Here is a 27,902-nt window from a genome sequence, read left to right on the forward strand (position 1 = left end):
CATAAAATGATGCATTTTCATGTTATCCCTTCCCTGCATACACAAATGAGGGGCTTTTAAAAGTGTTGCAGGAATAAACATAAATTCACTCTTAGACATTCAAATACTGTTTCTTAATTGCATTGTGTGCTATCTGTACCCTGACAGATAATTACCCTGTCTGCTGAGGGTTTTTTATTTGTCTTAATTCTCTTTGGTGGGAGTCTAAGGCAGATATTTATATAAATAAAGTGAACATTTCCATTTAGCCGAAATGATTATATATTGTAAAATCATGAATAGTGAGATGCTACAATCTTGGGTGGCTATTCAATATTGAATTCCTGTAGATAGTTATTATTTAACATATAATATGTATCTACAAACATCTCCAATTACTTGAGACCAATTTAATCTTAGTGGAGAGATTTAAACAATTTATAATACAGGGACAAACAAATTAACTTTTGACACAGAAGACATGTAAGGGTATTTATTCCATAAACTATGAATGCTGGAGCAGTGAAAAGTACAAAATTTATCAGCCTTAAGGAGACACTACACTGCTCAAATACAAAACAAACAAAAAAGTATTTGCATGTATTTAGTTATACATTTTTACAATGGAGTTAGACCTAAAAACGGCTTGCAAAAGCTGAAGTTCTTTTGTCTGCTGCCTTTGCAAGCCCTCCCCTTCTTACGCCTTACAGAGTTTCTGTGGCTGTCCAATCACAGACTTTCCAATGCAGCTCAATGAGAAGTCTTCGCAAGGTGGGTGCTCTGCGCAATTGCTACCTCTTCATTAGCTCCACTGAGATAACCAAACCAGGAAGTAACAGGAGTGGTTGTTTCATTGACAGCCATGGGGGCGTAACCCTGCTAATTTATAAAAGAGTCAATTTCTATTGAAATCTGCGCTTTTTGAAAAATTAAAAAGATGACAGTATTAAAACATAAAGCACTACAGCAAGCTAAAGTGCTTTAAGTTTTTGACGTATCTAATTAACAATTTTTTCAGCTCAATTAGAAAAAAAAATCATACTTTGAAAAAATAGCATGTTTCCATTTGTTACAGATCCATCCAGTAACTTCAGACTTTTTGCTGAAGACAGTTATATAGTGGAATATACAATCTTTTACAATTTGCGGCCATATCGAATTTATTGCATAGAAAATATATTTATTTTTTTGTAAATCTTTCTTTTATCGAGACAATGCGTTATCCAGTACACAATGCAAACAAAAGTAAAGGAGTTAGTGCATATGACAAGACGTTAAACATACAGTTGACATGTATACTCCTGGATATAATCTGTCTCATTTTGTTATGTAGAGTGAACATATTAGTCTAACTAGGAACAACAGGCTATATTATATAGTGATGTTTAACAATTAACAGGTAAATCAGAGCAGTTTATAATGTGAAATAGAAGAGTGAGGTTTACACGGTACAAATTAAGTAGAAAGGTACACTATGCGATGGAGGGTGAGCGGTAGGTCTCGTGGGAGTCCTCGCTGGAACGCCGCCTTGAGTAGGTCTGTCCCTGGCAGTCGCTTGGGTCTCCCTTCTCCCTCGCTTTTCTTTGCCTCAGTGGCTTGGACGCGGTGCTTCAATCTGCTCCAGAAATGCTTAAATATGGCATCCAGCCTCCACAGGGAATCTGCCATGTGGTCATGGGTGGCTGCCTACATTGGACTCTCCTTGTTCAGTTGCAGGAGAGCGGCATCTGCTATCTTGCCAAGTCAGGGTGCCTGCACAGCAATCTCTTCAGAAGGGGGGGGGAGGGTGTAGGAACGCAGCGGAATCAGGCCCTGGGTTCAAGCGCAGGTGGATCGACCATTCCCCCTCAGCTTCATCGCTGGTAGGCCGTAGCAGGGCTCCAGGGCTCTTTGTGTGAGTTAGTGCTCGAATAAGATAGCGATTAGCTAATATATAAATATATTTAAAGTGCAATACATTCTCTTAGATTCTAAATCACTTTCAAAGAATTATAAAGATTGTTCTTAAGGAATCTCGTAGAAATGCATAAAATTCGCAAAAGACAATATGAGAATTCTAACCCTGATATGGTGTCGTGTTTTCTTTCGATGAGGTGTGTGCATGTGAAAATACTAAATTAATTGACTCATCTGTACATACTGTTATTGTATGAAAACTCTGCTCCAAAACATGCTTGCATATTTATGAGTTGAAATACATAGTTACAGGGTATATACTTAAAAGGAAATTTTTTTTTCCTGATTCATTTATTGCGAAATTTCACAGGACTACATGATTTCTAATTATGTCTTCTTATATCTTAACCCTCCTTAGTGACAGAGGGGCTCTACAGTGAATTTCAAAGGAAAGCATTCTTACGTCTCTCCTAAGCGAAGAGTTAAAAGGCAAAATATTTTTCCTGCTAGATTCTGTTGCTAAGATACAAAAAAAGAAGAATCTCTTAGGCCTTTAGCAAGAGCAGAGATAAAAGACAGCTGAGCTGAGGCAAAAGGGGCTCCCTACTTCACAGTTAAACTGAAATCTAAAGATTGAAGCATGCATGTTGCTCAGAATGTCAGGGAAAGGATGTTAATTGGCATGTACTGTGCAGCTAAAATGTGGGGTTTTTTTTTCACTTGGATAAGTATAGCTGTAGCACATGAACAAAATCCAATATTTTTCTTCATGCCCCGAAGGAGTGTTTGTACCTGACAAAGTAGCAAATGTGCAACTTACTGTTTATACAAAATCTACCGAGATATTAAAAAAAAAAAATCTAGGCTTGTTTATTTATTTATTTGTTTGTTTGTTTGTTTGTTTGTTTATAATTTATTGCACCTTGCTTTCAGGGCAATGGTGTGCAATCTGTGGATTTACAACTGGTCTATGATCTCGAATTTCCACTTCCATATTTCCATATCAGTATCCAGTTTATATGTGATCCAACCAGAATAGCATTTAATAATCTAGAATTCTCAATATTAGTATCCAGTTCATAGTAGATCCATCAAGAATAGCTTGAGACAATGTGCCTTTAGTGGATGATGTAGTAATCTTACGATTGTCTTTATGCCATACACTATCTCAGTGATGCAGGTGGATGAGCATAATTGGGAATCTGGTTTGTAAACATCTGCCTTGCCAAGGTCAGCCATCGTCAGGCTGACTGATTATTACCAGCCTCAATTAATGGAATCCATTTAGAAGATTGTATACTTGTATACTGTATTTTAAAGCATACACTCAGACATATACACTAAAATTAAAATTTCTTTGTTAATATATTTTAAAAATCTAGCTTCGTAATGCATGTCAATGTAGAAATTATATTTAAAGATCTTAGGTCAGCTCACAGTTAACCAGGATCAGTCATAGTTTATTTTAATGATGGGCCGCTAATCACCTTCATTACCGTCAAGGAAGATTTTTACTGTTAGCTCATTTACCCATGGGACGGTGACGTTTCTTGGTAGCTGAAGAGTAATTGTTACAGTGTAACTGTGTCTCTCCTGTGACGTAGGGTGGACTGGGGATAAGAACAGCCCTGCAAGTAATTTGATAGCTGCCATAAAAAGGTTTCAACTTGGGGCAACGATTAGCGGGGGGACCATTGGGTATTGTCCTAGACCTACGTCTGTGTGATTTTGTTAAAGAGAAGCTTATGAGATAGTTACATTGTATCATAGTTCCTGTATATATAAACATTTGACCAAAGATTATGTGTTCTTAAGCTCTATAACACAAGCTACTACACACGATACAACTGCCAACCACATATAAAAAAAAAACATACAGGTCCACTAACAGTTATCCAGAAAAGGCACAGAGCCATATTCCCCCAAATGGTAAAAACCAGAGCCACCGGCAAGCAGAAATTAAAAACACTGTAACAGACACTCAGTAAAGCTCACAGGCTTACGTACAGTCAGCTATTTAACCCCTTAAGGACCAAACTTCAGGAATAAAAGGGAATCATGACATGTCACACATGTCATGTGTCCTTAAGGGGTTAAACAAAGTGATTTAGAACGTGAACATCCAAGGTAGATTTGTGTAAATGTAGTTATGGTCTGTCTCCGAAATATTCTTTGGTTCACTACTATACCATGTATACGTGGCGCGATATATGTAATATTTATGTAGGACCTCTAAGTGTGACCCAGATGTACATGTATTTATTGCGTGTGCATGGTAGTTAAAAAATAAACCTCTATCTCACAGAGTTTTGCCATGGAATAATTTCTGATAAATACTCTGAGCATTTGATATTATTATTCATTATTCTGAAGCACAGAGGGCAGGTAAAACGAAAGTGCTAAGAAAGATTATAAGTATATATTTAATGGAGTTTCAGTACTTCAGTCAAGTAAGCAAAATTGCACAAACCGTCCTCGGCTTTTCATGTACAGCAAAGAATGTATTTCTCTTGAAAGTCTCGTGAACCCATGTGTAATTTAATAAGCGCTAGCCATACTATTTATTTAACCTAGTTCCAAGTGTGTAGTGTCCGCTTACATTAAATCTTTGTAAGCATCTAATCCATTTCATGCTCAATTCGAGAGCCTTTTTTTTTTTTTTTTTTTGTAAGCAGGAGCTGAGAATTCCTCCTCTTTCAAGTGTTGCATAGTTCAGTAAGTAAAACTAATTCCTGGCATCGCTTGCAGGATAACATTAAAAATTGTTTTGTAATGTAGCAAGAAATGTCTTCATTGAAGTTTTTCTGCTTAAACATTACTGAATTATATCTGTGACAGCGTAATTGAACAAGGGAGAAAATGTATTGTTGGGGTGATGGAAACATGTCTGGGGGGATAGGGCTGAAATGGGTGCCATGGGAATGAACAATGAAATGTGCGTTGGGTAACGGAGGTCATTGCTGCCGCCCAGTGATGGGAGTGAGCGCAGGACTTATCTTTCTGCATTTGTATCCATATTTTGTATCACTCAGCCTTGTTAGCACGCAGCCGCCCATCCCATGTGTTCCCAATTAAGGGTTAATAATATATAGGGGTGTATATAAAAAAAATACCCCTTCCTGTCTCATTAGAGATTTTTGCCAGAGGCTCAAGGAAGCAAGGTGAATGGTTAGAGTTAGGACCCACCTAGGGGGATCTGCCTTGGGCTCATCCTCTCATGGACATTGGAGGTAACTAAAAAACCTCCATTTGTTTAAAAATACATAGGGATTAAGGATAGAGCGCAGGTAACTTGTTTTTCTTTGGTTTTTACTATATAACGGAGGAGGTATGGCTGACATTTAGTGCCAAAATGCAAGTGGAAAGGTATAAAATATGCTGTTTTTTTGTTGTTAAACTGACAGTATATTTATTGTAATTATTGTTTTTATTTTATGATATTTTGCTTTGGGTGCAAAATTGATTTAAGCTATGAGTGTATGATATATTATGAGATAAGGGAATACATCTATCTTTTATATACACCGGTGGTAGAGATGGGGTTTTTAATTTGAGCAGTCAATAAACCTCCCAAGCCAATACTAGACTGTCCCATTAGTGTTTGTTGATGTCTAGGTTTAAAAACACCCCAATAATATGGGGTAACAGGTGGGTGGGTGCATTATATGCATGGAGCTTGAAATCCATTGCGAATAGTTACTAAATAATGCCTCCGCTATATACGCGTTGCTAATGATTCTATACTGTCAGAAAAACCTTCCAAATTATATAAGTAAAGTTGACACTATTAAAATGGGGATTTTTGTAGCTACATTTCGGAGGAACATTTTTCTAACAGTATTGAATTATTTGTAAAGCTTATTAACCCCTTAAGGACCAAACTTCTGGAATAAAATGGAATCATGACGTGTCAGGCACGTCATGTGTCCTTAAGGGGTTAAATCAAGGACTAAGTGTAATTCTCAGAGGCTGTCTGACCCATAAGTCCAGGAGGGGGATTAGAAGGGCTCCCATTTTGACCAATGACCTACTTTTATTTATCATCATCTTCAAATAGCCTTGGGGGTATGGTGCATTGACAGGGGCATTTATCGCTGCATAGCATTATATTGAAGTTTTTAGGCTTTTTTTAAAACAGACTTTAAGCAAATAATTCTACCCCCTCCCCCCACCATTTTAAATCTTGTTCAAGTAATAAGTTGGATTAATGGCTTCAAAGCTTCTCATTTATCTCACGAGCGAGAATTGAGAGATATAAGACATCTTTCTATGTTATTTTAAGGGCTAATTCATCAAAGTGTCCAACATCTCTCACTGTTTGATGACTAAGCATCTTAGAATAACAATACAAACTGTCTCGTTTTTTTCTACATGAGATAAATAACCAAAATATCAGCTTTGTAATTTCAGTGGTCAGCCTGTGATTAACCCATTCAAAACAAGGTAATTGGGGGCACACCCCTAACATTCATTTCTCAGCAGTGGTGGTATGGTAAAGACCAAAATATATACACAATACAGATTAAGGAATATCGTGCACACAAAATACTACTTAAAATTACATATCCAGGCAAACAAATATGGGGATTCAGTTACACCGCTGCTGAAAAATGCATGCTTCGGACGTGCCCCATATTCCCATTTTTTCTATGTATGTTTGGAAATCAGACCAGATTCCTGTTTGGTTGAGCATCGTGCCTCGCCTCACCCCCAGGTTCCGAGGCCCCTTTGGAGGTGACCACAGAAAAGTATAAATTTGAAGACGTTTTGGATATGAATGTGACTTTAATTATACATTTTTATTTAGTAATAATAAGATATATGATATGCATTGTGAGTATTTACTATCTCTTTAATTGTTTAGTTTTGACACTGCATTTTTTTAATTGTGTTTTTTATCACATTCATTTTGCATTATATATATTCACAATGCAACAGATTCATTAATTACACTGTAGTTCATTTAGCACTATGTAATTTGTCTCCCATGTTAAAATTAGTGTAGTACCCACTGATATTGGTGTACTGTGGTGTAATGGTGGGCTTAACAAAATATGGCCATATAGTGGAACTGAATCCCTATATTTGTGGGGGTTTTAAGTAGCCTTATTTATTTTAAACCACATTTTTGTGTGTGTGTTAGTGATGTCCTGAACAGTTCACTGGGAACCATGTTCGGTCCGCCCCCTATTCGTCATGGAGGTGGGAGGGTCTGGGAGGGAGGGTCTGCTGCTGATTGGCTGGAATGTGTCTGCTGACTGTGAGGTACAGGATCAAATTTTACTCAATGATGACGAATAGGGAGCGGACCGAACATTGCGCGTGTTTACGACCGCGAACACGCTATGTTCGCCGGCGAACGGTTCCCGGCGAACTGTTTGGGACATCACTAGTGTGTGTGCTATTCCTTAACATAGCACTAAGGCACTCTACGGCAGGCAGTAGTGGTTATAGTACTTGGAGAGTTATTTTAATATATTTTCTGTGAAGTACTTCTTGATTAAAATACAAATTACTCAAGATATATTTAAAACACAGGAATGATAGCAAGTATATATATATATATAGGATAAAACAGCATGTTTGTAAAGCTTGCTGATGATGAATGTACGAAACAAATACATAATTTACACTATTTAATTTGTATTTTATTTGTTCTTGCTTTGAACTTACTCACTGACTTGTATAGGAAAATGCTATTCAATCACAAGACAAAATGTATCTTATCTTATAGAATCTAATAGAATCTTGGCCCTCGTTCTGAGGGTTCTTTTTTCAGGGAGGTGATACAAGATATATCACATCAAAGCAAGGGACAGGGCACTTAGAGGCAATCGTAAACTTTACCGAGATGCTACACTTGTCAGACACACAAAGCACAATGAGCACTCACCAGACTTGATTCAAGTTAGTGTTATCTTCAAAGAACATCACATAGAGAATACAAAAAAAGAAATTCTCTGGTCCAAACGACCTAGATTCAATCCTATTAAAGTTCTATTCAATTATATATATATATATATTGACAGATAGAGTTCTATATATTTAAGGTATACATACATACATACACACATACATGGTAGCATTGTTTTAGAAGGATCAGGAAACTGAACAAGGCAACATGATTATCAGTTTCAGCTATCAGATGACAGTGACAAATCATTTGACCTTCATATTCCCAGCTGCTGATGTCACAGAAATCCATTCAAATCTGAAAGTGCCCTTTAAGCTTTTTCTGGATGTTTTTATATTCACGTCATACATGCATTGCTTAATTTAAAGGACTACAGTAATTAGATTTTATACTTAACCCCTTCATTACACTTTGTAAAACATGGAAATGGCTGCCATTTTCAAGTGCTTTTATATTCTCAGTGTGTACCTTTAACTGTGCATGCATCAAAAATAATAATAACAAAATACTGCTGGATTAAAAACCACAAAACATAGAATAGAGCATGTCCGTCTCAGCATAATATTAGTAAATTCTATTATATCAATCAATAAATATTATATTCTGCATGTGAGTGCTAATTTTCCTTGTTTCTGCCTGAAACTAAATTTAGAAAACAATTGTCCAGATATTTTTCAGTTTCTACTAACAATACACACCATCAAAAACCCTGCGTGCAGCGGAAGAACTAGTGTCTATGTGTGTTTATATCAGTATATGTGTGTATCTGTGTGTGTGGAAGTGTGTATGTGTATTTATATCAATTTGTGTGTATATGTGTGTGTGTATGTGTATTTATATCAATTTGTGTGTATATGTGTGTGTGTATGTGTATTTATATCAGTATATGTGTGTATCTGTGTGTGTGGAAGTGTCTATGTGTATTTATATCAGTATATGTATGTATCTGTGTGTGTGGCATTGTGCATGTGTATCCGTTTGTGTGTATGACAGTGTGAATGTGTATTTCTGTGAATATATGAGTGTATCTCTGTGTATGACAGTGTGTATGTGCATCTGTGTCAGTATGGGTGTGTATCTGTATGTGTGTATGGCAGTGTGTATGTGTATTTATGTCAGTATATGTGTGGATATGTGTGTAGGACAGTGTGTATGTGTATCTGTGTCAGTATGTGTATGTGGCAGTATACGTGTAAATGCCAATACATCCCTGCATTTAAACGCCAACATAACACACAAATGCACACCTACATTCAAACGCAAAAGCTACATACAAGCACACAACTGCATTCAAATGGCAACAGGACATACACATACACTTCCATGAACACACATACTCCATACAAAAACATGCTTACATAACAAAAAAGCACAAACACTGCTCACAAATACAATACTGCAAGGTTGGGCAAATGGTAGATCCCCAGCTGGCAAAGCATTTTGGGAAATGCACGACAGTTAAAGATCTACCTCTTAGCCCTCCTTGTGCTGAAACTGGGAAAAAAAGTATTTTCAGCAGGGCTCTCTAAAAATTTGTTCCACCACTGCTTGCAAGAGCTGTATTTTACGATGTGCTACACTGTGATTTATATATTTATGGACAAGCTATCACTTCATACCTCTTTTGCTCTGTGTAAACACAGAGTTGTGTCGTAAAGGGGTTAACCCATGCAATATGTTGCTTACCCACTGGTGCTAAAGAGTTGATCGACCACCATGCTTCTTTGTAAAATGTTAGTTTTCTTGTAAATGATAGATCAGGGGATTTTGTTATCAATTATTTCCAAGTTGCTTTGCCAGATCTAGATATCATTTGTTTAGAACAGATTCGTAACCAGAACAGTAGTAACACTTTAAAGTGACACAGCAGCAAATTAACCACTATGGTTTATTGAACTTATTATGGAGCAATAAAGCCAATGAGTTTATGAAAATAATTGGTGTTCGTAGAAAAGCCACATCACAGCAGAACATATACAGCAACAAAGGAATAAGGCACATAACGGAAGCCAAATTTAATGAAAGTTTTACTGGGTGAAGGTGAATCTGACATATTTAAGCCAAAGCCTACCGTACGTACGTAATTCGTTGTTAATACCAACAATACCATGATCACAATGCAGGGATGTCAATAAGTGCTCAAAAATGGCATGAGCTCATAGTTGTAGTCACTACAGCAAATAGCCCCAGATGCCATAAAGTCTGAAATTAGAAAGAATTGCAATCAAATGAGAATGGAGGCACTGGTAGGGTAAGAACACCCATTGCATTACAGTCATGTGGCAATCTATGTATTTGTGTTTGCACTCAGTCTGTGCCTGACTCCAATTCAATTCACTAACATATACTTTTCAAACACAATGATGATTTTAAACTATACATCTATTTATTAACGGTCTCTTTAATTAATGTTATTTCAGTGTGGTTTCAGAGATGGAAAAGGTGAATGTCCCACTCATTAAGTGGCAGCAAGTCACAAGAGACTTGATTCACATGCTGGACATTCCATGTTGGAATACAGTAATAGAGAATCAGAATGTTACTTAGTTGTTATTAATATTACATTACTTTATGTGTAAAGCACCATACAAGGGTACTGTTGTTACAAGTAAAAATACAAATGTACTATACAACTGAGACAATAAGAAATTTGACAAACAAATAGAAGGAGTTGAGGACCCTAGTCCCATCGGAACTTGCAATTTAGATGGGTGGCAAACAGGAGGTTGGACTGCGAGGAGAATGATGACTGTATACTGTGAGATGAGAGCATTTATTAGTTATATAGTGGAATGCATTAGTTACTGAGTTGAGTAGTAGCCTTTCCTGAAGAAGAATGTCTTTAGGGCACACTTAAAATAAGTCAAGTTAGTAGTCTATAGACAAGAAACAGCAAGAGAGTGGAAGAGTTACTTAGTGGTGTCAGTACTCAGAAATAGATGACGTTCTGAAATATTGTGTAGGTGGTTACGGCAGAATGAAGAAAGTGACTGGATGTGGGGGGGGAGGGGGTGAAGGACAGATTGGAGTCAAGTGTAACTCCAAATCAGTGGACTTGGGGTGATAGGGAAGATAGTGATGCTGTCAACAGTGATAGAGAAGTCAGAAATCAGAGTTGAGATCGACGGGGAAATAAAAAGCTCCATCTAGGTCATTTTGCCATTTAGGTGGTATGAGGCTATTCAGAAAGAAATGTCAGAAAATCATTGATATGTTAAAGGACAGAGGGAAAGAGATCAGATGAGGAGAGGCCAATCAGAGTGTCATCAGTGAAAGGGTGATACTTGATAAACGTAATAAGCTTACCCAGAGATGAAGCATCAGTAAAGACAACCAGAGGACCCAAGACAGAGAATTGACGTACTCCAGGTACTCTAAGAGTGTATCCAAGAGAGACCTGGGGGCTGAGAGTCTGTAGGAGGAGGTTTTGGTCAGTTGTGTTGAAGGCAATTGAGAGGTCAAGTAGGATAAGAATAGAGCAGTAGTTGGTGCTTTTAGCAGAAAGTAGGTTATAAGTAATTTTTGGTGAGAGCAATTTCAGTCAGGTGTTGGGGACGGAAGCCAGATTGCAGAGGATCACGCTGAGAGTTGGAGGCCAAGAACCAGGTTATGCTTTGTCATTTACTCTATTGAATCTAAGGTAAAAAAATACCATGTATCACCAATATTATACAAGTACCAATTTCCAAATAGACTACATATCGTACTTTTCCTTTAATTCACAGCAATATAACTGGCACAGGCTTTATATTCTTTAGAGTCCCACAAATAAGCATATTGCTTCAATTCACGGTTTTAGAAATGTGTCATAGGGGCACAGATGCTTCATGTTGGCTTTGAATGTACTTCATTAAATATATATTGATTTCCCGAGCAGTGAGGCATATAACAGAAAGCTATACACATACTGTATAGCTGTTTGTCAATTAATAGTGTTCTGCATGAGCCAGCAAAGCATTTGGTTATCCTGCCATACAAAGAAATTAAATTCAGAATGGGAAGGTCTGTAAACCAAATATTAGTGAACCGTGTGGCCTGTGATACCTTCCCAGTCATTGTAAGTGACGCTTCCTTTTAGACTGGATGAGAATGGTGTGAAATGTAGGTTCACAATATGGGGTGCCAAGCTTAGCTTTTAATGGTGGAAGATAAAACTACACATTATATCAAACTAAATTAATCCGTTTTTGGCGGAACTTCAACTTTAATCTCATTACATTTGTTTTAGAAAAGTACCGGATGAAATCTAAACCTTTAAAAAGATTTGGAGATATCTTTATGTATATTCGAAGATGATCTCCATGAAAAAGTCAGAGAGAAGCACGTCAATAATATAGTATGAATACAATAGAATTCTAGAGACTTTAGAAAAATGCGTTGCGTGTTTTAGCTACAATGTATCATGTCATACCTGCTCTGGGCTAACACTCTCCCTTAATCCCATTATGATACATACACTGTATGATACATTTACACGTCCTCTGGGTTACTAGATAAAGGTAATTCAGAGCTTCACATTTTAGGCGAAAATAGCCAATTTGGTAAAGCAATTCATAACTAAGACAATTTTAGTTTCTAAATGTGCTTTTCTTAACAGAATATCCATTATATCACAAATAAATCTTAAACGCTAATGGTTTTGCCAACATCCTATAGAGTCCTTGGTTAAACAAATATTATTTCTTTTTATGGTGGCTTCCATTGAATTATAATACTTTGGTTCAAATATTTTATTGCAATTGTTGGCTGGCTTCTTTAACCCCTTAAGGTCCAAACTTCTGGAATAAATGGGAATCATTACATGTCACACATGTCATGTGTCCTTAAGGGGTTAATTAAATGTGCCTCTATATTAATATATCTGTATTTAATACTCACCTTATTTTTCAATGTGGAGGCAGCCATTTTAAAGTTGCATTAGAGGCCATTTAGTTATGGAATTCTGTAGAACATGTGATTTCAATATCCAATCAAAATCTGGCATTGTTGCAAATGTATACATAAGTCTCTTTGAACTCGTACCCCTAATATGCTTGGTGACTGCATTATAACTAAATATATGTTACTCTCAATCCACACATACCAAATGTGAGAGAATCCTTAGTGCTACTTTACTGGTACTTTTTTCCATTTAGATGCTTCCATAAAATAACATTATATCACTGATATTGTTGGAAGCCATTTTGAAGTATTGAAAAACAAGAAGCTTGAATTTAAAATTCACATCGTGCAAAGGTTTGGAAGCATTTTGCGCTTTACTTCTTAATTTGCAGTACTTTATGTCTGAAATTGCAATGAAATGATTCACAGGGTCGTAAAATGCAAATACAGTGACTTATCATTTTTAAAGCAAGCGCCTAAATCACTTTAGTATTGTTGAAACATTATCTGTATTCAATAAATTGCAAAACTGGATTATATGGCCTGGCCTGACTTGTTACATCACTGTGTCCTTCAATCTCATCTGTTTAGACGTCCTAGGTCTTTGTCAGTAGGTTTCTGCCGTTGTCATTTTCTACACTGTTTGCACCATTAAGTAAATGCCTTCCAAACAGTGCTCTGAGAGTTATTACTGAGTGGCGTGAGCCATAAAACAGCAGGTTCTGCATTTTTATTGTGGCTTTACCCCAACTTGGACGTGCAAAAAAATGCAGCCAACGAACACATTTTAGGATTATAGCATTGTATGGTTTTTTTCCTGTTGTCATACTGCAGCTTTGAATATTTATTTGTGAGGCATTTACGATGTGAAATTCTGGATCTCCTCTTAAAATGTGCAATGACAGAAGGTTGATGATAATTCTCTGTATTAATGCAACACAGTGACTATATCTCCAAAAACATTGGGGAAATAAAACCAGGATGCATTGATAGCAGTGTATGGAGTTCAGAGATAGAAGGCTAAGAACACGGCAATAAAGACTAAAGTGTTTGGAATTAGAATGTAGAGAAGTGTATAGAAATAGGATGTAAAGACCAAAGTGTATGGTACGAGGCAGTAAATGCTAAAGTGTATTAAATTAGGAAGTAAAGAACATAGTGTATAATGCTAGGAGATAAGGACCACAGTGAATAGAATTGGGTATTAAAGTATATAGAATTGGGATGTAAAGACCATAGTGTATAGAGCTAGGATGTAAAGACCACAGTGTATTAAATGAGGCAAAGCCCATAGTATATATAATAAGGGTGTAAAGGCCATAGTGTACAGAGCCAATCCTGGGTTGGTGCAGACCACCAAGGTGATCTGTAGATAGGCGGGATGTTCAGGGCTAGGTTCCGCCTCCTCGGGTAGATACCATCCCTTCTCAGTAGGCCCTTTTCCATCACAATTGGTACCGGTCAGCAGAAGGACAGGCCTAATGATTGGGGGTGGAACATACCCGAGGGGGCGAAGCCTGGCGTTGAACAAGTCCACAATCTACAGAGCACGTGGGCAGTCTGCACCCACCTAGGATAGGCTCTGATGGTGTGTAGAACTAGGAAGTGAAGACCACAATGTATGGAAATTAGGATATAAGCACCAAAGTGTAGAACAGGTAACATTAAAAAAACAAAAACTCAGGGTGATTGACTAAAGCGAGAATTCAAGGTGAATTTCAAATTTATGGTTTAAATTACAGTCAGTAATTGTGTATGGAATTTTTCATTTCCCTGTTAGTAGGGATTCTGAATAATATTTTAGGCTATTTATAATCTGCTGAAGAATTGCAAGAGCAGTGAAGTTGAATTCTGCCAAAAAATAATTTATTTTACCACCCCCAGTCTGCAGTAACTAGAGTGACAGAAAATTAATCTGATTTATATTTGGTCTCTTATTGGCTCCTTGTTACTTTTCCCCTTTTAACAGGACTGGATGATTGCCTGCAGCAGTACATCAAAAACTTTGAGAGAGAAAAAATTAATGGAGAACAGCTTTTACACATTACACATCAGGAACTGGAAGAGTTGGGGATCACCCGAATAGGGCACCAGGAACTCATTTTGGAAGCAGTGGATCTGTTATGTGCTTTGGTAAGAGGAGATTAATTCCTAGTTGCAAAAAAAAAAAAAAAGAACCGTTTGATTGTTTTTGTAAAATGTGCGTATTATTGTATTTTCAAATTGGTTAAAAAAAAAGATACTAAAATAAACTAAAAAAAAATATGCATCTCAAAACATCTATGGTGTTTATTTAATGCATATTGATACTTTAGAGATAGTTCAGAGAAGGGCTACTAAGCTGGTTCCTGGATTGCAGGATAAAACTTACCAGGAAAGGTTCAAGTATCTTAACATGTATAGCTTGGAGGAAAGATGAGACAGGGGGGATATGATAGAAACATTTAAATACATAAAGGGAGTCAACACAGTAAAGGAGGAGACTATATTTAAAAGGAGAAAAACTACCACAACAAGAGGACATAGTCTTAAATTAAAGGGGCAAAGGTTTAAAAATAATATCAGGAAGTATTACTTTACTGAGAGGGTAGTGGATGCATGGAATAGCCTTCTAGCTGAAGTGGTAGAGGTTAACACAGTAAAGGAGTTTAAGCATGTGTGGGATAGGCTTAAGGCTATCCTAACTATAAGATACGGCCAGGGACTAATTAAAAGTATTTTGAAATATTGGGCACACTAGATGGGCCAAATGGTTCTTATCTGCCGTCACATTCTATGTTTCTATGAGTTGTTTTGAATAGACATACGCCTTTTTCCCCCTATAACGTTTGTTATTCCCTACATTTTGTAAGTCAATTGAAAATTCAGCATTGATCATATTTAAAGAGTGAAAGTCTTAGTGGTTTTAGTTGGGCACGTCTACTACATTCTCAAAGTAGAGACTGAACCTAAAATATTATTATTTTTTGTAGCTGAAATAAATAGGTTGCTTAAGATGCTTAGGTCACCATGGCAACACATAACACTGTATCGTATAAAGCTGTTGTTTAGAATGATTTAGTAATCCAAGGAGCTGACTTTGGCATCTACAGGTAACATGAAAGGAAAGACTGAAACAACTTGACTTTGTACGTTTACTAAAATAAAAAAAAAGAATGAAAGAAAAATCTGACCTCGATGCCTCTAAATTGCAAGTTAATGATTTATAGTTTTGCTTCCCCTAAATTTGTAGACTGGCTTTCGTCGTTTGGCAAGTATGAGATTGTGAGAGTAGCAAAACAGCAAACAGCAACTTTGGAAATGTACCACCTATATGTAAAGGTGGCATGTCATCCTGGTGGGCATGTATGCCAGCATGACAGGATGCCAAGGAAGGCAGCCAATCTGGGTTAGCCTCATACTACCTGCTGCTGAGGGCTTATGCATATCCTTTATTCATCTCAAGTAGTTTAAATCTGTGCTCACTCTGAACTTTGCCAGTTCTGGCCACTCTGTCATGTGATTGGGAGTATATGTGCATCTCGTGTGCCACAAGACAAAATTGTGTAACATGGCAGGTATGTGTATCGTTGTCTACTATAGTCTGCTAAAGTTAATAACAAATATGTATTAACAAAAAAAATGGTGGGCACACCCGGCTGCCAGCCATGTGCAATATATATAAGCAATCAATATACTGTAAATGTATTTATTTATATTTATTTATTTATTTATAAATTTATAAAATATTTGACCAGGAAAGATACATTGAGATTTCTCTTGTTTTCAAGTATAAGGGTGCTCACTCAGAAAGCCCTATTTACAAAGGCTAATGATACAATATAATATACTATTGAACGAGGAGCACAGCAAGTTAAAAAACAAAGCACTTTATTGTACAGGTCCAAAAGTAACAGGTATCACCAAATAGCCAATCTATAAATCTAAGTATAAATGTAATAGTACATATACAGACAATATGAAGACTATAACCCAATCAGAAAATATAAATAAGCATTCCTGGATATGCAGACTTAATGGTACTAATGCAAATACAAATACAAAAGAGTGAGAGGAGGGTGAAACAGTCACAGAATAGCCCCCAACGTTTCGGCGCTGTACGCCTTTATCAAGGTTCAATTGGTTCTGGTATGTATCATTTGGTTAACATTTGTATATAGGTATCCATTCTCTTTTGTATTTGTATTAGTACCATTAAGTCTGCATATCCAGGATTGCTTATTTCTATTTTCTGATTGGGTTACAGTCTTCATATTGTCTATATGTACTATTACATTTATACTTAGACTTATAGATTGGATATTTGGTGATACCTGTTACTTTTGTACCTGTACAATAAAGTTCTTGGTATTTTAATTGGCTGTGCTCCTCATTCAGTACTATAGTTCATAACAAACACTTTTTTTTTTTTATTGTTGGACTCAGAAGAAGTATTTATTTAACTGTACTACACCTTTAAATTCATGAAATATCAAAGCATTTTTTTACGCACAGAAGAAAAACATACACTTCAGAATGATGACAATGCAGTCAACTGAAGGATTGCATTCGCTTTATCAACCATAATCCCAATGCATACATTCCAGCTCTGCTGAGCGAGACTTCTTTCGTGCAGTTCAGTATTTATAGCCATTCAGGGAAAGCCAAGTAGAAAGAAAGTACGTTAGGCCCTATGTATCATATTTGGCACAGAAAATGCATAGTTGTTCATTCACATCAGAAACCGGCAGACTGTGACTGTAAATCAAAATCTCAGAAAGAAATATGTGGCTCTAGAATAAAACAAAATGACTTACAGCTCCTTTAAACTTATTGGGTTCACGTTTGATACATTTGCATTATTATTATCTTATATTTCGTTCATTATTAAATATAAGAATTTATTTTGCTGTTATCTTAATACCTAAGTACTTTGCAGTTTTGGTTGTTCAAAGCCCTCTCCAATTTTCTACCATGGAAGGACAGCGACAATAATAATGATGACATGGGGGCAGGGCTGTGATATAGGAGCGATCGAAGCATAAGGTGCATTGGGTCATTGGATGGACATGGCAAGAATGGATATCGAGATAGGTCCTTCTGTCTCTTGAGTTCTTATGTAGCAAATGCTTCCTAAAATCGCCTAAACTCACCCATTGTTGTTAGTCTTTTGTTCTGGACTTCTTATTGAAACAAAATATAGAATTATTACAGAAAGCCACACAGTTTGATATAGTCAAGAATGCCCTGTTTCTTTATTGTTTTGGGGCCTAGACATTAAACGAAACAGTGTAGCTAACAAGTATTTGTTTTACAACTTTTAAATACAATAGATCTGAACTCATTGTGAATATATTTGTTAAACAATCCTACAGAATTTCTAGTGTCAGAGTGGGACAGTCAGCAGTATTATAGATGAATGGCGAAGTCACTAATACACCAGGGCTGACGGCTACACACCATTCTTCTGCAAAATATTGAAAAACACAAGTGTGCAGCAGCAAGCAATGTTTTTATCAAGGCACTTCCTATTCCAGAACTGTGTGTTTGTTCATGGACATTTATCTCACTAAAGTCTTCCACAAACTGTGACCTTTTATGCATTATTAATTTGAAGGAATTTACACAGGCAGAAAGGCAGTTTATACACACACACACACACACACACACACACTTCCTGTGTTAATGTAACAGCCACACATTATATCTTCGAATATAGCTTTGTGGTAAACTGTGTTTGTTCTAAGGTCCTTGGAAATTCTGGGCAGTCTGACAACATACTTTTCATAACAAAGGTGGCCCAGATGTTCAAATGTCCCTAGAAGTGAGGGATTCTGATTTAGTACAGTTTATCGAAATAAAACATTAGGTATTCTTTGTGCAATACTTTGTATCCCAACAATGATCTGGCCATGTTCTACCACCTCTCCAACCACCCCATATTACTTTCCGTAGACACTGGGAGGAATGTATGCAATAGAGAGATTATCGAAATGGAACATCAAAATATACCTGCTATTCCATTCCATTGTGGACTTCTTCACTTGTAGTTATACACCACTGCTTAGAAACAGAAAACTTAAGAGACAATATATTATTATAATTCTAGTTTAATTTTACACATTTACCATTCTAAATTGTGTTGCTCGAGACTGGTGCAACCACTTGGGCAAGTACCCAGAAGTACTGAAAGGTCTATGTTTGTTCAGGAGACAAGATTATAACATGTTTCATACTTGATAATGAGTGAGGAGTTTGAGCTCTCTCTAGCTCTCTTCCTTTTTACTCTTGTTCAATACTGCCACTGAGTGTCTCCATATAAAATCAGATCCTTTGGACCATCCATACCTAAGAGGCATCAGGTGAAACCTTTGCAATTACTTTGAAGCTGTTTGGAGCTGATGTGAGCAGGTAACAAGCACTAATTACAATAAAATATTGGCATAGTGAGTGCCTAGCCTGCATGTTGTGCCTTGTGTAAGTGTACCATAATACCACGAATAGTAACTAATTATTATTACTTAGTATTGTCATGTATCAATGTTTTTGGTTTCTTGAGTCATGTGACTGGTCAATATATACCATATTATTATCATTATTACTATACTTTATTTATAAAGGACAAACACATTGTGCAGTGCTGTCCAGGGATACAAGTTGTACAAGTTAAAAGACAAAGGTGCAATATATCTAAGAGACAATGCAATATTTGGCTAACAGATTGTCAGGAACCAGGAACCAGACAGAGACAGAAGTAGATGCAAACACACCTTTATTAATAAATAACAAATAATAAACAAAAGCAAAGTCCAGGAATCAAGCAGGGGTCAGTCACCAGAGCGGGTAGTCAGACAAGCCAGGATCAGGAGCACGGAGAGCAGCGGAGTCAGGAACAAGGCCGGAGTAAGGAACCAGGAGCAAACAGGAAACACAGGAACAAGGAGACTTCTGGGAAACAGGAAACCACGCAAGGGCAAGGAGGTTCTGGGCTTAGCTGCTTAAATAGGCAGAACTGATTAGCAGCAGGGTTGATTACTACTCACAGGTGAGTAACCGTGGCAACAAGCAGAAGGAGCTCATAGTGATTGCAGCTGAAACTCAATCACTGAAACAGAAAAGGGTTGCTGTTTAAAACAGCAAAGAAACCCTGACACAGATACAGGAGATGTTGAGGGTCGGATTCCCATGTGAATTTATAATCTAGATGGTTAGGAGGATTGAGAGACAGGAAGGATCTATCCATTTAAAGAATTCACAAGTAAAACATAAATGTTGTGACTTACATTTTATATGCTGCCATCTTAGGGAACATCTGATCTCTTTTGTTTATCTGAGTGCCAGTTGTATAAGAAAACTCAGTGATTTTTTTTTTTTTTTTTTAAAAAGGTGTGGGGCAGACATAACACCCAAGTTTAAGATTACTGTTTATTGTTGGTCGGAGAGAAGATGGTTCTTCAACCACTTCTGTTCCACAGGATCTTCAGAGCCAGAGTGAGATCATACAAAGTATGCAAGGTAGTGTTTTGTTCTCCAACTGGATAATTAAATGGTTGCAGTAGAATGTATGACATGAAGGTTCTGTTTCATATACAACATATGGTTGCAAACACTCTAGAAATTATAGATTTTCATCTACCATGAAAAGGTTCATTTACTAGAAGGGATCTCTTACTTTCCACAATTTTGAGCAGTTATTTTTCATGTGCTGCTATCTGGTTTTATTCCCGTGTTATTATTATGAACTAGAGCTGTCCACAACCATTGCGCAAAATAAATCATTCGCAGTATGACCACGAAACGTAAATCCAGGGAGAGCATTAGCTAGAGGCATATTTTCCTAGTCATCATTTTGTCAGTTTTTACTAATGCATTACATACTGGGTTTAAGTTTATGCATTCAGATATCGGCACTTGCATGTTTGACCTATCCAAGCAAAGCGAAATAACTGTGGATTCAGAAAGGTCACATTCAAGTCATCTAAACAAAGCGCAATTATCTGGTGTGATGTCAACGTGTTTTATCAAGCCAGCAATAAACACTGCTATTACGAACAATGGGGTATGACGCCATACTGCTTCATTAACATAAATTCAGTGTTGTAAACAAAACTATGATATATCTTCAACATATTTATCATGTGCTACATTTATCAGGCACAGCTTAGACATGAATTGTACATTCGATACTGTCCTGGTCCAGATTGTCCAGGAATCCATTTTTACACAACTCTTGCATCTTCCAGAACAAATCACGCTTGGATTGTGTAGCCTGCTTCCTCATCACTAGCGATACCAAGCCTACTACCGTGCTCTCTGTCTCTCAAGAGAGAAAGAGAGACAATTATCCAGACCAAAGGTACACCCAATCCATTTCTTAAAAGAAATTAAAAAACGTCCAGCACTCTGTTATAGTGGAAAATATATCCCTTTACTGGCAACCCCATATAAAGTTGGCATTCAAGAGATATTAATTTTCAGTATAAAGGTTTGCTGGACATATTTTATTTCTATTTGGATGCAATTCTGGAGGGGCAGAACCAGAGTCTGTACACTCTTGGTTCATATAAGGTGGAAGCTCTCCTCATTCACATTGTATACAATCCATTTCTTAAGGAAAACACTTGAAGAACAAACATATTGTCATGATCAAGGCCATTCGCATTATATTTAAAGATATCTAAACATGTTGTCTGCAAGTTTTGTGTACATATTGAAAATACATCAACAAATTCCACCGCATGGAACAATAGATATGCAAACGAAAGGAAAACATTATTGCAAACAAAGTAAAAGCACAACAAATATATCTATCTATAATATGTCTGTCTGTCAGCAGGGGAGGGCTGGCAGCCTTAGGCCTGGGGGGCAAAACCAGTCAAGTGGCCCATTGCGCCACCAAATCAGTTCACCATCCATGCCCACCTTTTCCTGGTTTTATAACGGATATTGATGTTATGCTAATCAGTAGCTCTTTGCCATACCCACTCCTTCACGGCTCTGACTTTCAATGTTGTCAGAGCACAGGCTGAGAATCTCTGAGCCTGTGCTCTGACTCACTAACTGAGCGCTGGAACCACGAGGGAGAGGATATGATCTGACTGCACCTACTGCTGCTGCGCACCAGTGGACCACCAGCGAATCGTTTAAATTAAATATGCTGGTGTACCCAACTTGTGAGCTGTGTTGGCCGCCGGGTACCTCTGTTGTCATGGCACCCTGCGTGACCGCACAGCTTGCCCACCCCAACGGCTGGCCCTGCTGACACACACTGACGTTACTACTTAGACATCCCTCAATATTAATACAGACATCAGAGTAAACACCAATAAACTGTGGAAACAGAGCTGATCCCCCCAAATTTATAAAGGTTTGCTTAGAGGATTTATTGTAAGATTAAATCATGCCTCCTCCTCTCTCTCCCCCATGCGCTGCTCTGTAGGCTGGGAGGAAGTGAAGAGTAATCACAGTCTCCCAGCACAACGCCACGTGTGGCTGCATGGGGAACAGCTGTTTAATGTAATGCTTGCAGGACGGCCAGCTGCCGCAGAACCTCTTTGTTTCCGTCTCTGCAAAGGGCTCCAGGCACTGCTTGTTGTGAGTGTGAGCCACTGTAAATTAGGGGCAACGGGCACTTGCACTGCAGTCAAGATGGGTCTGGGCAGGAGGAGAGTGCAGTGCAATCAGTGAACTCCCCTCCTGTGGGTCACCAGTAGACTGGTGCACCTGCCCAGGATCAGAGCCGGTGCAAGGATTTTTGCCGCCCTAGACAAAATATAAATTTGCCGCCCCCCATGTGACATCACAATGCCCCACCCATATGATCTGCCATATGAACTAACGCCAGTGCTGCACACAGTGTGTGTTTACATTAAAAAGCCTGCAGGGACCAGCTATAGACACCACAACCACTTCATTAAGCTATAGTGTCCCTTTAATGTGAGGTAAATTATAGATTAGTGTCACTAATAATATACTAGATTGCCTATTTACAATTAGATGAGGATGATGATGAGCTGCAGTTTGGCTCCACTGGTCTGGTGTAGAACAGGATCTCTGGAGGCTGTTTGCAACTGTGGTCACAAAATTCAATGTTCTGGGAGAATTAGAAGCAGCTCCATTTTTTTGGGGCCTCTTACACAGCTCAAGGTCTGGGCCCCAGGGCCTGAGGGTGAGTATGCCCATAAGGCCCACTCATAAGTCCACTTATATGTTCCACCCACCCATGAGTTCGCTCACAGGGAGTGGAGTGTGTAGGGGATGTGTTATGAGTTATTGTAGAGGATCTAATATGTGTGCTTATGGTATGTAGTTTATAGGGATACCAGTTTGTGCAGGTAATGCAGTGTGTTTGTGTGTAGTGGAAGCAGTGTGTATTTGTGTATAAGGGATGTATTATGTGTTTCTGGTTGTGTGTAAGGGATGCATTGTGTGAATCTGTGTTTGTATGCAAAAGGGATGCAAGGTGTGTGTCTGTATGTGTGTGCATTGAGTGTAAGAGATGCATTGTGTTTCTGTGTGTATGTAAGAAAAGCAGTGTGTGTGTGTGTGTGTTTGCATTGTCTGTTTCTGTGTATGTGTGCAAAGGATGCATTGTCTTTGTGTGGGGGTTGCATTGTGTGTGTGTGTAATGGATGCATTGTGTGTTTCTCTGTGTGTAAGGGAAGCATGTTGTGTTTCTGTGTATGTATAGGGATGCATTGTGTGTTTCTGGGTATGTATAGGGATGCATTGTGTGTGTGTGTGTGTGTGTGTGTGCGCGCATAGTGTGAAAGAGCTCCCTGTCTTGCCCCCTGTCCTATAGAGCTGTCCCTTCTGTCCCTTAGAGCTTCTTAACTCTCCTACTTCTTCTTACTCCCCCTACTTCTTCTTACTCCCCCTTCTTCTTCTTACTCCCCCTTCTTCTTCTTACACCCCCCCTTCTTCTTACACCCCCCTTCTTCTTACACCCCTTCTTCTTCTTATCTCCCCTCCTTCTTATTCCCCCTCTCCCTCTTCTTACTCCCCCTCCCCTTCCCTCCTCTTTTTCTTATCTCCCCTCCTTCTTACTCCCCCCTCTTCTTACTCCCCTTCCCCCTCTTCTTCTTACTTCCCCTTCTTCTTCTTATCCCCCTTTTTCTTATCTCCCCTCCTTCTTACTGCCCCCTCTTCTTACTCCCCCCTCCCCCTCTCCCTACTCCCCCTCCCTCTCTTCTTCTTACTCCCCCCTCCCTCTCTTCTTACCCCCCTCCCCTCTTACTCCCCCCTCCCTCTCTTCTTACCCCCCTCCCCTCTTACTCCCCCCTCCCCTCTAACTCCCCCCTCCCCTCTTACTCTCCCCCTCCCCTCTTCTTACTCCCCCCTCCCCTCTTCTTATACCCCCTCTCCCCTCTTCTTATTCCCCCCCCCTCTTCTTATTCCCCCCCCTCCCCTCTTCTTATCCCCACCCCTCTCCCCTCTTCTTATGCCCCCTCTCCCCTCTTCTTATCCCCCTCTCCCCTCTTCTTATCCCCCTCCCCTCTTCTTATCCCCCTCTCCCCTCTTCTTATCCCCCTCTCCCCTCTTCTTATCCCCCCTCTCCCCTCTTCTTATTCCCCCCTTCTCCCCTCTTCTTATCCCCCCTCTCCTTATTCCCCCCCTCTCCCCTCTTCTTATCCCCCCCTCTCCCCTCTTCTTATCCCCCCTCTCCCCTCTTCTTATCCCCCCCTTCCCCCTCTTCTTATCCCCCCTTTCCCTCTTCTTATCCCCCCTTTCCCCTCTTCTTATCCCCCCTCTCCCCTCTTCTTATCCCCCCCTCTCCCCTCTTCTTATCCCCCCTCTCCCCTCTTCTTATTCCCCCCACCCTCTCCCCTCTTCTTATTCCCCCCACCCTCTCCCCTCTTCTTATCCCCCCCCTTTCCCTCTTCTTATCCCCTCCTTTCCCCTCTTCTTATCCCCCCTCTCCCCTCTTCTTATCCCCCCCCCTCCCCTCTTCTTATCCCCCCTCCCCTCTTCTTATTCCCCCACCCTCTCCCCTCTTCTTATTCCCCCCACCCTCTCCCCTCTTCTTATTCCCCCCACCCTCTCCCCTCTTCTTATTCCCCCCCTCCCTTCTTCTTACCCCCTCCCTTGTAGGTGGCTGAGCTGCTTTCCTGTCCGCGGTCCCGGCCGGAGTGATGGGAAAGTGCACACTGAGTGTGCACTTCCTGTCAGTCCGGCCGGTTACAGGAAACAGAAACTCCGCGCGGAACAGGAGTTTCTGTTTCCTGTAACCAGCCGGACTGACAGGAAGTGCACACTCAGTGTGCACTTTCCTATCACTCCGGCCGGGACCGCGGACCGGAGACCAGCTCGGCCACCTACAGGGGAGGGGAGGGAGGGAAAAGCTGCTGCAGCCGTCTGAGCGCTCTTTACAGAGCGCTTGGCGGCTGCAGCATTTAAAGGGCCGGCCCACCGCGGCCGGTCCTAAAATAATTTCGGGCGGCCTGGGGGGCAATTGCCTCCCTGCCCCCCGGCCCAGCCCGCCCCTGTCTGTCAGTATCTATCTATCTAATATGTCTGTCTGTCTGTCTGTCAGTATCTACCTGTCTGTCTGTCTGATCTATATGTTTGTCTGTCTGTCTGCCTGTCTGTCAGTTCTACCTATCCAATCTGTCTTATAAAACTAGGCTAAAGTATTTTCCATTAGTACTGTGAATTTGTATATTATATTAAAAAATATATATTCTAATAAAGTCTGAGTAATAGATGAATAGATTGCAAACTATGCAACAATGTGCAATGTCAATCAGCAGTGGACAAGGCCAGTAAGGTATTGCCATGCATGAAAAAGGGCACTCATTCTCCGGGTGAGAATATAATTTAGCTTCTTTATAAATCACTGGTAAGACCACATATTGAATATGCTGTGCAATTTTGGGCACCTGTTCTAAAGAAGGATATTATGGCACTAGAAAGAGTGCAGAGGCGGCCTACAAAAGTAATAAAAAGAATGGAACATTACAGATAAGAAAAAAGGTTAAAGGAACACTATAGTCACCTAAATTACTTTAGCTAAATAAAGCAGTTTTAGTGTATAGATCATTCCCATGCAATTTCACTGCTCAATTCACTGTCATTTAGGAGTTAAATCACTTTGTTTCTGTTTATGCAGCCCTAGCCACACCTCCCCTGGCTATGATTGACAGAGCCTGCATGAAAAAAAAACTGGTTTCACTTTCAAACAGATGTAATTTACCTTAAATAATTGTATCTCAATCTCTAAATTGAACTTTAATCACATACAGGAGGCTCTTGCAGGGTCTAGCAAGCTATTAACATAGCAAGGGATAAGAAAATCTTAATTAAACAGAACTTGCAATAAATAAAGCCTAAATAGGGCTCTCTTTACAGGAAGTGTTTATGGAAGGCTGTGCAAGTCACATGCAGGGAGGTGTGACTAGGGTTCATAAACAAAGGGATTTAACTCCTAAATGGCAGAGGATTGAGCAGTGAGGCTGCAGGGGCATGTTCTATACACCAAAACTGCTTCATTAAGCTAAAGTTGTTCAGGTGACTATAGTGTCCCTTTAACAAATTTAAACCTATTTAGTTTAGAAAAACGTTGCCTTAGAGGGGTATGATAACATTATACCAAAAATCCGGGGCCAATACAAACTGTTGTGTGGAAATTTATTCACAAACCGGACTTTACATAGGACATGAGTCATGCATTTAGACTGGAAGAAAGAAGATTTAGTCTAAGGCAAAGGAAAGGGTTTCTTACCGTAAGAACAATAAGGATGTGGAATTCTCTGCCTGAAGAAGTGGTTTTATCAGAGTCCATACAGATGTTTAAACAGCAACTAGATGCATACTTGCAAAAACAGAATATTCAATGATAGGGTAGGGTAAATGCTTCTTGATCCAAGGATTAATCTGACTGCCATTCTGGGGTCAAGAGGGAATTTTTTCCCTAGTTTGTTGCAAAATTGGAAGCGCTTCAAACTGTTTTTTGGGGGTTTTTTTTGCCTTCTTTTGGATTAACAGCAAAACACAAATGTAAGGAAGGCTGAGCTTGATAGACACATCTCTCTGTTTAGCCTATGTAACTATTTAACTATGTAACCACCATTTTGAATGATTTACTCTGTAAATATACTATTTGCATTTCCAGCAATTCCTCCGGGGATTTCTGTGCACCTTGAAGTCATGAAGATGTAGGGTGCTCAGGTTCCCTTGACTGTAATGTAAACATTTAGTTTGCCACCAGATACTATGGAAAAAGATGGAATCATGGGAATTGGAAGCTTATATCCATGAAATTGTTGGTTGTGCATTTATATATTTTCTTAAAGTTCCATTTTTATATAACACAAGCCAAAACTACCGTTTTATTTTCTGAATTACAAAAAAATGCTATGTGAAATATTGTTTTAAAGAAGTTTTCAAGCCCTAGGAAACAAACTCTATTATTTAAGCTGTGGCGTAAATCAAAATTCAGCAAGCGCCCACCGAAACTATTTGCCGTGACTCTCATGTAAGTGGGTCACATTGTTTCACTCAGGTGCTTGTCACAAATTTGCTGAACCTGTCACATATATAACTTGTCAAGACTGCTTTTAAGATATGAACAATTCATGGAGGAATTTTCGACGTACTTTGGTTTCAAAGACATATTTTTGCCTTTCTGAACTTCTGAGCCAACTGACAAATTGATAGAAAAATGATTTTTATGCAAGTGTTGGGAACGATACTTCTAACATCTACTACATACTGAGAAAAACACAAATAAGCTTTATTGAATACAGAATTGTGTCTATTTGGCTCTGAACACAGTTAATCACTGAGAGGGCACTGTGATCATGGGTGTGAGTTATATGCAAGCGAGTATTGTTATTCTAAATATTTCTAAATATTTTAGATGTTTGTTTTCAGAATACAATAGTGGATCTTAATTTTTTTTTGCCCCAATTTACATACATGGCCTTTCCTTGGTGACCCATTGCTCAACTGAATCAGTGCCATGACCTCTCTAGCCCTCTACCCTTCTTGACACTGACATACCCATATTGAGAATGTCCTTCAGTCTGATATCCTTTTCCATGTGGACTTCTTCCACCTGGCCTCCTTTTTATTCACCTCCTAGCTTATGTCATTTTTTACTCAAAACCTGTCCATATTTATCCAGCAACACTGGTGGTACACAATGCAGTCAATTGTAATGGTGCTAGGCTTATATAAGGCCACACCAAACATTTCTATTTGTCTGTTACCTGAGAGTTTAGTTTGAATTGTGGTGTGTGCATTCTGGGTTTAA

At 38.9% G+C, this 27,902-nt stretch overlaps 1 protein-coding gene across 1 annotated transcript in view; it reads left to right on the forward strand.

The window, feature by feature from the left end:
* The window catches only part of LOC134572731 (connector enhancer of kinase suppressor of ras 2-like), a 442,602-nt gene that overhangs the window by 149,823 nt on the left and 264,877 nt on the right, over window positions 1-27,902 (forward strand). The window contains exon 2 of the mRNA XM_063431863.1: window positions 14,640-14,803. Coding sequence (XP_063287933.1) covers window positions 14,640-14,803 — 164 coding nt within the window. The remainder of the gene's footprint in view (window positions 1-14,639; window positions 14,804-27,902) is intronic.

The sequence above is a fragment of the Pelobates fuscus genome, chromosome 9, assembly GCF_036172605.1.
Source record: "Pelobates fuscus isolate aPelFus1 chromosome 9, aPelFus1.pri, whole genome shotgun sequence".
Classification (NCBI taxonomy): Eukaryota; Metazoa; Chordata; class Amphibia; order Anura; family Pelobatidae; genus Pelobates; species Pelobates fuscus.